General features: G+C 40.1%; 1 protein-coding gene across 7 annotated transcripts in view; it reads right to left on the reverse strand.

The window, feature by feature from the left end:
- Evi5 (ecotropic viral integration site 5) overlaps positions 1-14,251 on the reverse strand; it is a 137,086-nt gene that overhangs the window by 6,054 nt on the left and 116,781 nt on the right. The window contains exon 20 of one of the 7 annotated variants that reach the window (XM_029477110.1): positions 3,685-3,694. The exons of 5 other annotated variants lie outside the window; for them this stretch is intronic. In XM_029477110.1, the coding sequence (XP_029332970.1) occupies positions 3,685-3,694 (10 nt within the window). Of the gene's footprint in view, positions 1-3,684; positions 3,698-14,251 lie in introns of all 7 variants that reach the window. One more of the 7 variants, XM_029477113.1, reaches the window with a different exon arrangement.

The following is a 14,251-nucleotide window of genomic DNA, read 5'->3' on the forward strand; positions in this document are numbered from 1 at the left end:
CAAGGATGGAGGACACTGGAGGGAGGACACTGTGCAATGAGGGAGGACTCTGGTCTACTACACAAGGATGGAGGACACTGGAGGGAGGACACTGTACAATGAGGGAGGACTCTGTACAATGAGGGAGGACTCTGGTCTAATGCACAAGGAGTCTTTGGCTTAACCTTGAGTGACAGGAGAATGCAAGAAAACAAATGTCTCTGTGGCAGATCTCTGTTTAAACGCAGTGGGACTGAGTCCGTGAGAACAAACTCAGTGTCAGGACTTTGATCTTCCAGACAATGAGTGCCTGCCTTGTCTTGACCCCAGTGGGTACACACAGGTTGTTGTGAGCCAATGCATCCCCTCCCCCAGTTGGGCCCTGGGAGCATTCTTTTTTTGGGGGGTGGAGGGGAGTTCAAGACAAGAGTTTCTCTATATAGCCCTGGCTGTCCTGGAACTCACTCAGTAGACCAGGCTGGCCTCGAACTCAGAAATCTGCCTGCCTCTGCCTCCCAAGTGTTGGGATTAAAGGCGTGCGCCACCATTGCTCGGCAGGAACATTCTTTTTAAACTAGCTGTTTTGTATAGTTGTCTCCTTTGTGGACACAGGCAGAGTTTGGAAATTAATGTCAAACTAAATGACCCCTGACACACATATTAAATTAAACACTGCTGCTCCAACAATGTGCTCCCTTTGTGTTTCTAGTCTTACAGAATAATCTATGTTGCTCAGGTGGTCTTGAACTTGTGACCTTCCTGCCTTAACCACCCCAAATACTGAGATTCGGAGGCTGAACCACAACATCTGGCTCTGTGTGTCTTGAAAAATACACATAGTTTAAGCAAACTATTTGGAGACTTACTGCCTTTATTAATTCCTGGACAAATATAAACATGTATTCTTATGATACTAAACAACAAAAATTCCTTAATTGTGAAATTCCTAGGTGAAATCAGATATGTGTTTTAAAGTTCCCACTGTCCTTTGAAGTACTTCTGAGATTCACTCAGAAGCTGGGGAGAAGTGAGGAGAGAGAAAGAGCAAGGGAGATTTGCTATGGAAATAAAGGAATCATGACTCACATTATAAGTCAAGGAGCCTTTTGTAGTCTTGAGACACACCAAGAGAAGAGTCTCGGGTAGATTATCGTACAAAGAAGATCAGGGTTAACATGTCCAAGCCAACTTCCTATTTGTTTTTTGACTCCTCAGTCTTTTTCAATTGAATTTTTTTCATAAAGTATCTTCTGATCACGGTTCCCTCTCCCCAACCTCTCTTAGCTCCTCCCCGCCCACCCAGCTCCAGCTCTTCTTTCTCTAAAAACCAAACAGGCAAACAAAAAAAGCAAACAAACCAGAATTAGAAAGAGAAAACATAAGAAACATACCCACACACACCACACACACACAGGCTCATGCACTCACATGCTCACACGTTCACATACTCACACACTCGTACATGCATGTACACACACACACTATAAAAACACAAAATCAGAAACCATAATAAACAAGCAAAAGATCAGTAAGACATAGAAAGCCCAAACAAAGCGAGACAAAACCACCATTGAGTTCTTCTGTGTTGGCCACTTACTGCTAGGCATGGATCCTGACCTTAAGTGTGGTTAATATACCCAGTGAGGACCCAATGGAGAAAATGAATTTTTCCTTTGCAAGTGGGTGTCAATGTTAGGTTGCTTCTTGGTTGGGGTGAAAGTTTGTGTCCACTCCCCCCTTGCTGAGACCTGCCTGGCTTGAACCTGTGCTTATTCCTCAGTCTTAAAACTGAAACAGTCAAATATTACCAGAGATGTAAAGTCAACATCTAAGAGGAGCAGGACAAAACAACAGAGGGGATGGACAACTACACACCTACAGATATGTATACCGACAACTACACACCTACAGATATGTATACTGACAACTACACACCTACAGATATGTATACCAATAACTACACACCTACAGATATGTATACCAATAACTACACACCTACAGATATGTATACTTACAGTCATTTCATTCTTGTGAGGACATGCTCTACATAAAAAGAAGCTGTCAGGTAACTGCCAACATTGCCTTCATTATGCCTTTAGTTTTATTATAAACTTATTATATAAATAACATCTAATAACAATAATCAACTAAAGACAAGCTAGAAAACAAAGTAATCCCACAGCCTATAATCCTGAGACAAATATTAACATTTGTAAAATCTTTTGAGATAAGTCTAAGCTTACTGGTCATTATGTGACTAGCCTTACAGCCTTCTTCCCACCTGGTGGTTCACCTCCATACTTCTTAGTCTCACCATCTTTGATGGTTGAATGGTGCCTCTTTTAGACATGCACCATGATCTGCTTAAACAATCCTCCTGATGGGAAATTTCTCTCCTACACCCCCCGGCCATTCTAAGAAACTATAATACTTCTGAGCACACAGCTCTCAGAGGTGCCTGGTCAGTTCTTGAAGATGTACATTAAGAAGCATAAAATCCAGCACAAGGGTCACACCATTCTTAAGAACTTTGACTTCCATGTTTAAGCTATGAGCCAGAAAGGTGGTAAGAGTTCATACCTTAGCACTGCCTGGAAATTTCACTTCTGGTTCGCCTTCACGTTTACTACCTGGTCCTTTAACTGACTAGTGCCTGCAGCTGAAGATGATCTTAAGCTGGTCTTCCTCCCTCCTCTTCTCAGCTGCTGAGAGTCAAATATGTACCACAGCACCAGGCACAGCCCTGGGGCCTATAGAGATGGGTCAGTAGGTAAACTGCTTGTTACACAAGTGCAAGGCTCTGAGTTCATGTCCCTAGCACGCATTAAAAGTTGATGTGGTGGAACGCAGCTACAGCCCTATCACAAGGAGAGGGTGGAGACATGCCCCATTAGAGACCCTGTCTCAAGAAATAGAGGGGGCTGGAGAGATGGCTCAGTGGTTAAGAACACTTGCTGTTCTTGTAGAGGTCCTGGGTTTGGTTCTCACATGGTAGCTTATAATAATTTGTAATTTCAGTTTCAGGGGATCCAACATCCTCTTTTGGCCTCCATGGCCATAAGACATGCACATAATGTACATACATATATGCAGGCAAAACAGTCATACACGTAGAATAAAAATATAAAAAACTCCCACATACTCAAATGTGCTTCAGAGCTAACTCGCAAGTTGATCCTTGACAGTGATAAAAGCAAAAAAAGCACTGCTTACATGCAATCCAACTTATAAAATAACAAACAAAACCCACTTACTAGCCAAGTGCAGTGGCACAGACCTGTAATCCCAGCCTGGGCAATAAAATGAAACCCTATCTCAACCAAAAAACAAAAGAATTCATTTATTCATTCAGTTACTGGGTTCTGAACCCAGGACCTTGTACATAGTTGAGAACACAGATAGGTCTGATGCTGGAGTTTTACATCCTAAGGAAGCATTACAGAAAGGCATAAAACATTTGTTACTGGACATATACTTTATCTCTATCTTTAGTCCCTGGACTACAGGGATGGTTTTAAAATCAGTTTTGAATAATTTAGCATTCTGATTCAGTAAGACGTGAACTACATTAAAAAGCTGGTAGAATTTTGGACAGGCCCTGAGCACATTCATGCCACCCATTTCCATGTTAGATGCAAATATCAGCAATCAGACAGACGGAAACACACGGGGACCGGGGGCGGGAGGGAGGGCACTGCTTCTTACCTGATGTGGACTACTTCATCATGTTATGCATTAAGAAACAGAGTAGAAGAACATGAAGAATGTATATAAACAACATTTAAGACACTGGACACATTTATCACAACTTTAAAAATTAATAAAACCGGTGGATTTCGGAGTTCGAGGCCAGCCTGGTCTACAAAGTGAATTCCAGGACAGCCAGGGCTATACAGAGAAACCCTGTCTCGAAAAACCATTTAAAAAAATTAATAAAACCTTAGTCCTGCACTAACACAGAGAAATCAGAACTCAGGCTTTCTCTGTAAGCATGGAAACCCCAACAATTTGGCACTGACAAAGGAGGGTAATGAGATGTATAACGCACAAAGAATAAGGCACAAAATGTTGTGTAGTTAATAAGAAAACAGGAAGCTGTTATGTTCATAGACTGATGAATTTAGTTAGGCTTTGACAGGAAGCAGCAGAGTTTCTAACTGCATGATAGTGAGAACTCAAACACAAAAGCTGAGAGCAACAACTACAACTACCTCACACTAAGATTGGCACTAAAGTTTTCGAGTAGGAAGAATCTGCAGAGATTTTAAGTACGTGTAAGTATTTCAGAACTCACCATCAGTTTACTCTAGAAACTAAGCCACCGTATGCTAAATTTCTTTGTAAAACAAACACCTGACCTAATTTCAGAATTTTGAGGCTTCTAGATAGAGACCACGACTAAGTAGCAGAGAAATCTGTGCTGAGAAAATCTGGTAACCTGGGCAAGGGCCCACGGAGTCAGGGAGATAACGTGTTCTCTCTGTGTTTGCATTTTTTTACGGCACATTCTAGAGTATCATTAACTTATCAAAAATTAGAGTTCATTTTTACTTGATTTTAAAGAGACATGAATGACATTTTTCCAATTTTGACATCTAAACAAAGTAATTCTCACAATTAGTAAGATATTAATAAAAACATTTATATGGCATTTTATAGATAATGATGCATATTATTCAAGTTAAAATAACTTCTCCATGTGCGAGCAGAGATTGCATGGTCCAGACAAGTTCCACATTCAGAGATTTAAAAATGAGGAAAGAGCACTGGGTATTTTGAAAGACAATCAATCCACAACAAAGTGGAAAAAGCCATCCGCATACCAAAAAAAACCCCTAACCAAATGAACTTTGATCACTCCTAGACAAGGTCTGAACTATTGAAGTGAGTCATGTGAGCTGCAAACAGTTGCAGTAAGTTTCCAAGGTTGAGTCATATCAGATTGCAGAGCTCCATCTGTGCATTTGCCTTTGTGTATCAGTGTCTGTAAAGCACAGATCTTTTTAAGCTGAATAACATTTGTGTAGCAATACTCAACACCAATAACTAGCTATACATTATGCTTCATATAGGAAAGCAGGCGTCAAGCATGATAGTCACATGGACAGTCGCATGTGCAGCTAAGTTCTACACATCTTACCTACCCCTACGTTTGGTCAATAATTTTGTTGGATTCTCTATAGAATACTTTTTAATAGCTTTTTCCAGATTTCAGAATTGAAAACAAATGAAAATAGGTAATTGCATGCTACATTTTCTTTCTTTTTTTTTCACCACTGCCAACCTGATCTCCTAAGCACAGGAACTATAAATTATAATGTACATACAGCCAGGCCCCAAATTTTCTTAATTATCAGCTTCTTTTAAAAAACTGTGCCAGGCGTGGTGGCACACGCCTTTAATCCCAGCATTCGGGATGCAGAGGAAGGCGGATTTCTGAGTTCAAGGCCAGCCTGGTCTACAGAGTGAGTTCCAGGACAGCCAGGGCTATACAGAGAAACCCTGTCTCAAAAAACAAAAACAAAAACAAAAACAAACAAACAAAAACAAAAAACAAAAACAAAAGAAAAACCAAGCCAAAACAAAAAACTGTATTATAAACACAACAGAGATTAAAACCAGAAACAGGCATCCAAAGCAAAAGCTTTCCAGAATAGGAAACCGATAAAAGTGATCATCTGGAGATCGCTGTGTGCCAAAATCCTCAGATGCAACAAACACTTAAGAAATGGTCTAGATTAGAATACCGAGACACTTCACTGAAACACTAGTAACTTAAAGCAAAGAAAGGAAGGAAGGAAGGAAGGAAGGAAGGAAGGAAGGAAGGAAGGAAGGAAGGAAGGAAAGAAGCAAGCAAGCAAGCAAGCAAGCAAGCAAAGCAAAGCAAAGCATTAGGTAAGTCATTAAAAAACACTGAAAACAATGGTTAATTCACGTTCAGAAGCAGGGAAGATCTGTGTACCAACATGTGAAAGGCAGAAAGTTTGGAACTTTGGAGAACCTGATCCCGTCCACGTGTTTCCAGAGTAGAAGGGAGGGAGCCATCTACAGACTCTGTCACACTAAGGAAGCTCTACACAGTCCTGTGGGTAAGCAAAGAGAGACTACCGCTGAAGGCTTCTTCCTGGCAGCTGATGGATCTTCACACAATTGAAACCATTAGCAATATTTAGACAGCAGTCTAATGCCAGTGGCGATGAGGTTAGGCATGTATGAGGTTCTATGTAAATTTATGACCAATCACAGGAAATAAATCACTTCACACTTGTTTCAGTCTGAACTTTTAAGGCTAGATCAAAGCACTATGAATATTTCATTTGATTTAACCTTTAGATGAAGCATTAAAAAAACCCTCAGAACTGTTAGCAAGATGACCTCATGAAGTCTTTCTTTTCTGACTGGACTGAATTATGTTAACAGGAATTGCTGAAGCTATATGATGGGTTTTATCAATTCATCAAATCAAGCCAATGTGTTCCCACAAACAGTGCACCAGATGCTGGCAAGCTGAAGGGGAACAAAACAAGCAAGGCTCCTGCCATCAGAGACCTTGTGTCAGGCAGAAGAGACTGCATCTGATGTTGGAGTATCACACCAGGGCACAAGAAGTCCACAGGAGAAGCCGGGCACTGTCCAGGAGGGAGGATGCTGAAGGACAAAGCTGAACTGGGTCTTTAAGGATAAGCAGGTGTTCAAGGAGAAATTCAGGTATAGGTGACATGGTGAGAGACAGGCCTGAGAACACTTTACGTGTTGAGAAACTAAAAGAATTTTGTGTGGCTGGATCTAGGTCTTGTGAGATAAAAAGGAGTAGAAGCAGGGAATAAACTATGAAGAATCTCAGTTTATGCCAAGGAGTGAAAAAGCTTCATGAACCATAGAGCAGCAAGTCATGCCATTGCAGTTACTTAATCATCTTAACATACACTTCTTTTATGGTCTACTGACTTGACAGGGACATATTAGTCCTTGGCATTGTCTGAAGTGCCTTTCTGGTGTGACTTCGATTTCCACCACTAATTCCAACAAGGCAACTGAGGGACAAGAAATTTGCCCATACTAACACAGCTAGGGAGTCACCTGGCAGTGTTGCAAGTCCTCTACTAATCTGTTTAGGCACCCACAAACAACCTAACTAGCCACAAATAAAACTATAGGAGGGATGGTAAACAATGTTAACAGAAAAGCAAGATCTAAGTCTGAGTCTGACACATTACAACTGCAAATTGCTAAATGTCATGGTCTCTTTTAGTAGGTCAGTGACAGTCGTCTTGAACTTTTCAAGGTACCAGAACACTCAAGATACTTGATATAGTTATGAATACATTCTCAAAAGATGTACAAATATCTATGTACAAAGTACCTTTAAACACTTTAATAAGTTCAATTCATACAACTTGGGGAATTTTCAAAAGGCAAATAATATCAATTTTCAATTATGGCTATTGAGTCAGTAGAGGCACATACACTATAATCCAAGAACTTGGGAGGGAGAATTTAAGTTAGAAGCCAGCCTTGGTTACATAGTGAAACTTTGTCTCAAAATAAAGGAAAAAGAGCAGGTAGGGTACAGAGACACAGCAGCCCACATGTTTGAATAGGTTTTATCATGACCATAGTGCTGCACAAAGATCTCCACATGCAATCTGAGGATACTGTCATCACCCAAATAAACACACACACTTCATACTCTCAGCTGCCATCCATGCCCTGGCTGCCTGCCACCTTCTCCTCTCTACAGATCTTCCTATTCTGTGCTTCTTATGTAAGTGGCATCACTGAGTGTGTGTGGCCCTCTGTGACTGAGTTCTTACACTCTGGTCTGTGCTACAGTGCACATCAGTATTATATTCTTCTGTTACCTAGCCCCTTCCATTGTACGATATGCTGCACCTCTCCACTTATCAGCTGACAGACATCTGGACTGGTTTTATTTTCTGGGTACTGCAAAAACTGTTATAACTATTCATGCACAAGTCTCAGTGTAGACATTTCATTTTCTTGGGTATAAAGACAAAAGTGTGGAACTTCCAGGAAAGATGGTAATTATGCTTAGCAATTTGAGAAAATGAAACATTATCTTCCAGTATCTGCATCATTTTCTCTTCCCACTTGCCATGTACAGAGTTCAGATTTCTCCACATCTCTGTCAATTTTAATTATATCCTTATATGTTCCTGGTTAGTACAAAATAGAAACTTACTGTAGTTTTGATTTGCATTTCTTTGATGGTTAATGATGCTGAACTTTTTGTCTTGTGGTTATTGGCCATTTGTAGATTATTTTAGGAAATACTCTATTGAAGTAATTTTTTTTTTTTTTTTTTTTAGGGAAAGGGGGTCGAGACAGAGTTTCTCTGTGTAGCTCTAGCTATTCTAGAACTCACTATGTTGACCAGTTGGCCTCACACTCAAAGAGCTCCATCTGCCTCTGACTCCTGAGCAAGCACTGGGTTAAAGTGTGAACCACTACCGCCCAACTGATATCCTTCACTTGCTTATAATAAATGAATTATTCATCTTTTTATACTGAAACTGAAAGCTTTTGTGTGTGTGTGTGTGTGTGTGTGTGTGTGTATATATATATATATATTTGGTTGGTTAGTTGGTTTTTTGAGACAGGGTCTCTCTGAGTAGCCTTGGCTGTCCTGGAACTCACTCTGTAGACCAGGCTGGCCTCAAACTCAGAAATCCGCCTGCCTCTGCCTTCCAAGTGCTGGGATTAAAGGCGTGTGCCACCATTGCCTGGCTAGCTTTTGTATATTTTATTACACAAATGTTTATGTATCTACCTACCTACCTACCTATGTCTAGGGGGGTATATACAGGTCAGAGGTCAAACACCAGTGTCTTCCTCTATTGTTTTCCATTTCCTTTTTAGGATGAGGTTTTTCACTAAGCTTGTGGTTCACCAACTGGCAAGACTGGCTGGCCAGTGAGTCTTAGAATGTTCCTGTCTCCATCCCTTTGTGCTGGGATTACATTACCATACTGGGCTTTTTGCATGGCTGTTAGGGACCTGACCTCAGCAGGCACTTCACCCACAGAGCCTTTACCCCAATAGGTGTTCAGTTTTCATCTCTTATCTCCTGATTTTCTTGACGCACTTTGAAGCATGAGAGTTAAGAGCTCACCCGTTCTTTATCCCCTTGCTTATGCTGTCAAATCTAAGACTAAGTCTTTAAGGTAAGCTCTATTTTCTTCTCCTGTCAAAAATCATGGTTCAATCTAGAAAATCAGGTACTGGATGTATTCTAAGGAAGACAGCCTGAAAACCACACTAGTGATAGAGTAAGTTGCTCTACTTTAAAAAAACATGCTGAAAAATATATCTAAAAACCAGAAATCATACATCTGCCAACAGTAGTATACTTAAAATGTAGAAAAAAAAAAAACTCTGAAAACTCAATTTTCAAATAAACAAAAACAAAGATGGTTTCAAAATGCAAAAGGGACCTAAACAGACATTTCCCTATGGATATAAATGGCCAACTGCGCTATTCAAAGACATTCCACTTCCTTAAGCCATACAACGAATACCCATAAGAACCCACATAAATCCTAGCATCTGAGAGACAAAAGGAGAGTTGTGGGTTAGATAGAGGCTAGCCTGGGCTACACATGAGACTGCAGCCCTCGAGTTTACTAGTATGGCAGTCACCATAAAGACAGAGCAAGTGCTAGCTAGAGATCAGAAGCCTCTCACACACCTAGTGGAATGGAAACGGTTACAACAGCTTTGGAAAACAGTACGGCATTTCCTTAGCTGGTGAATGTGGACTTGACTCGCAATCCCACAAGTCTACTTATAATTATATACTCGGATGCAAACAAAGGTCCATACGGAAGTCTGTATGTGATGGTCACAGTGGTAAGCAAAGATCCATACGGAAGTCTGTATGTGATGGTCACAGTAGAATTATTCATAACAGAAGAATAAGCCAATGTTTATCAACTAGTCAATGGATAAAAGGTAGTATATCATAGTTTTTAATATTATTAGGCAATATAAAAGAATGAAGTATAGATACTAAGTATCATATAGATAACCCTTGAAAATATTATGCTAAGTGGAAGAGGTTAATAAGACCAAATATTACATGTTTCTATTTATATTACATGTGCAGCATCAAGGAGCCTCTACAGAGATGGGAAGAGGGCCATGGAGGCCTAGAGTGAGGGAAAGGAATCTGAAGGCAATGAGGAGTGACTGACGGTGAGGACCCTGTGAACACACTAAAAGCCCACAGAACATAAACTCTACATAGGTAAAGCAGATCACACAACTATCTTCATAAAGTTACTCTTTGCTTATATAAAAGTAGGTAGTCATTTTTTGTGTATGATTCAAAAAGAGATACTGACAGGCTAAAAATTAGTAATTGTGTACTTGGAAAAAAATTTCTGATAAAAAAAATCCCTAACCCATTATATAACCTTTCTACAAGCAGTTTTTTCTACAATAAAAAATAAATGATTGGGATGTAAAGTAAATAAACAAGTTAATGAATGAATGAAAGGAAAAATAAGCAATGGCCACCTCCTTCAGCTTCACTTGAAACAGAAACACATGCTACACTAGGATCGAGTGCTGGAGGCTGAGGGCTGAGGGTGAAGGAGGCCCATGAATGACTTGCAGTGCTCATTTACTTTCAGGCGCTGCAGCTCCTGATAACATAACTTTAAAACTCGTAGCACCCCTTCCCCTGGCCAGGTCAGCATCCTACTCCTCTTTGTCTTGAGACATGCAGGCTGCTCAGTGAAGATTGGGTACTTGCAAACCACATGACCTCATGAATGCTATCTTATCACCTCACAGGTTCCTCACACTGACCACAACTTAAATCAGACAGGCAGCAGAACAGCAGAGTCTGTGACACGTACACTGGTAGACATTTCCAGCTGTTCTGTTTGTGGGGAGAGAAAATCTGATTATCTCGTGTCCAACTGCATCTGTGAGATACTGTTTATGAAAAGCACATGATTCACTGCCTTAAAAACCTCTAGTCATAGTTAAAAACTTTGTGCTTTAGTAAATCTGAGAGCCGGTAGTTCATTTTTAACCAAAGCTCCTTTAACTGATACTCAGCAAATGTTCTTATTTTGGGGGTGGGGGTGGGGGTGGGGGGACTAGCACTGCATTATTTATTTTTTAAAAGTAACACAAACATTAAGTTGCTTGCTAGGCGTGGAGGTGCATGCCTTTAATCCTAGTACTGGAGGAGCAGAGGCCTGCAGGTCTCCCTCATTCAAGGCCAGTCTGGTCTAAAGGATAAACAAGGGAGCCATGCCGTCCTGGCCTGGTTTCAGGGCCTCACTCTGATCTCCGACTGCTTCTGTAGTCCTCCTGGTCTCTGCTGTGAGCACTTGCCCTAGCAATCCTCTCGCATATATGCCTCTTTACCTGAAACATGCCATGCTGTCCTTTCCCTGGCTGTTTTCTACTCCTCCTCTCATATACAGCACAGGTAGTCGCAGAGTGGAGGAGTGTGTATGGGGTGTGGGGTACCACATGCACAAAGAGGCCAGAAGAGGACATCAGTGTTGCTTTATCACCTCTACCTTATTCCTTTGAGAGAAGATCTCTCTCTGAACCTGGAGGTTGGCAGGAGGCCAACACCCAACAGAAACACACCTGTCTCCACCCTCAGAGTACATAACCACACCTGTTTTGTTTTGTTTTTCTATAACATGGATGTTGGGTTCCAAAATCAGGTCCTAATATTTGCTAACTGGATGAATATATCAAATGAGCTGGCATTTTAAGGTCTCAGGATCAGTGTCAAAGACAAACCTAAAACACAAGATGAGCTCTCTAATCATCTCTAGAACAATAGAGAACAAAGCCATGCACAGCCTGGAACAAAAACTAAACTAAAACCCCCTCTTCACATAGATAGATAGATAGATAGATAGATAGATAGATAGATAGATAGATAGATAGATCCTGAACTGCTGTTAAAAACCAAATAAACCAAATAATTCATGAGAACCAAATATCTTCCTTCTCTCTGCTTTAACGATGTGTCTGGAAAAACTGGCATAATAGTCAAAGGGAAAAAGCAGAAGTGAGGCAAAGAATAGGAATAACCAGCTTTTAAAAATAAGACATTATTAAACCATGAGTTTTCACCTGAGGAAAAAATTACACTTGGTACAATATAATTGTATGTTTATATGTGTGTGTGAGTTATAAAATTTAGAATCCACAGTAGATATTTAAGGATCTCAAGGTAACTTTCACAGGTGTACAAACAAGATTGTTCACTCTGTTCAGGGCACTGTTTAGACACACACAAAAAGCCTACTTGCTCTGAGGCTGGTGTGAGCCCCTGCTTGGTACATTGATTCACTGAAAAGAAAGGTTATTTTAAGGGTATATTTCCTAATCAGAAGCTGCTACATTGGGAAAACTAGTCTTTTTCTACTGTAAAAACAAATCACAACTTATAACTTACATATTAATTTAAAACATTAAAATGGTCATAGACTTCAAAAGTTATCATTAACTTCATTAGCAGCCATCAGTACAAGCAAAAAAATTTCTTATTAAAAAGGCAGGGACCAGACAAGGCTGCTCACTCTCTCCCAATCTATTCAATATAGTACCCAAAATTCTAGTAGAGCAATTAGAAAACAAAAGGAGGTCAAAGGGAATTAAAAAGGAAGAAGTTAAGATATCACTATTTGCAGATGATAAGTCAGTAAGCTTAAGTGACTCCAAAAATTCCACCAGAGAACTCCTACAGCTGATAAACAACTTCAGCAAAGTAGCTGGATATAAAGCTAACTCAAACAACTTAGTAGCCTTCCTCTCTACTCAAAGGATAAATGGACTGAGAAAGAAATTAGGGAAATGACACCCTTCACAATAGTCACAAGTAATATAAAATATATCTTGGTGTGACTCTAACCAAGCAAGTGAAAGATCTGTATGACAAGAACTTCAAGTCTCTGAAGAAAGAAATCAAAGAAGACCTCAGAAGATGGAAAGATCTCCCATGCTTATGGATCAGCAAGATTAACATAGTAAAAATGGCCATCTTACCAAAAGCAATCTACAGATTCAATGCAATCCCCATCAAAATTCCAACTCAATTCTTCACAGAGATAAAAAGAGTAATTCTCAAATTCATTTGAGATAACAAAAAACCCAGGATAATGAACACTATTCTCAACAATAAAAGAACTTCTATGGGTATCACTATCCCTGACCTCAAGCTCTACTACAAAGAATAGTGATAAAAACGGCATGGTATCGGTACAGAAACAGGCAGGTAGATCAATGGAATAGAATTGAAGACCCAGAATTAAACCCACACACCTATGGTCACCAAAGAAGCCAAAACCATCCAGTGGAAAAAAGACAGCATATTCAATAAATGGTGCTGGTTCAAGTGGCAGACAGCAAGTAGAAGAATGCAAACTGATTCATTCATATCTCCTAGTAAAAAGCTCAAGTCCAAGTGGATTAAGAACCTCTACATAAAACCAGATACACTGAATCTAATAGAAGAGAAAGTGGGGAAAAGCCTTGAACACATCAGCACAGGGGAAAATTTCCTAACAGAACACCAATGACTCAGGCTCTAAGATCAACTAAAGACAAATGGGACTTCATAAAACTGTAAAGCTTCTATAAGGCAAAGGACACTGTCAATAGGACAAAATAGCAACAGGCAGATTGAGAAACGATCTTTACCAATACTACATCCAGTAGAGGGCTAATATTCAATATATACAAAGAACTCAAGAAGTCAGAGGACCAAATTACCCTATTAAACAATGGGGTACACAGCTAAACAAAGAATTCTCAACTGAGGAACCTCAAATGGCCAAGAGGCACCTAAAGAAATGTTCAACATCCTTAGTCACCAGGGAAATGCAAATCAAAACAACCCTGAGATTCCACCTCACACCAATCAGAATGGCTAAGAACAAAAACTCAGGTGACAGCAGATGCTGGCGAGGATGTGGAAAAAGAGGAACATTCCTCCATTGATGGTAGGATTGCAAGCTTGTACAACCACTCTGGAAATCAGTCTGACAGTTCCTCAGAAAATTGGACATAGTAATACCTGAGGGCCCAGCTATACCACTCCTGGGCATATACCCCAAAGATGCTCTAACATATAACAAGGACACATGCTCCACTATGTTCATAGCAGCCTTATTTTAATAGCCAGAAGCTGGAAAGAACCCAGATGTCCCTCAACAGAGGAATAGATACAGAAAATGTGGTACATTTACACAATGGAGTACTACTCAGCTAT

This window comes from Mus caroli, chromosome 5 (assembly GCF_900094665.2).
Source record: "Mus caroli chromosome 5, CAROLI_EIJ_v1.1, whole genome shotgun sequence".
NCBI classification, from domain to species: Eukaryota; Metazoa; Chordata; class Mammalia; order Rodentia; family Muridae; genus Mus; species Mus caroli.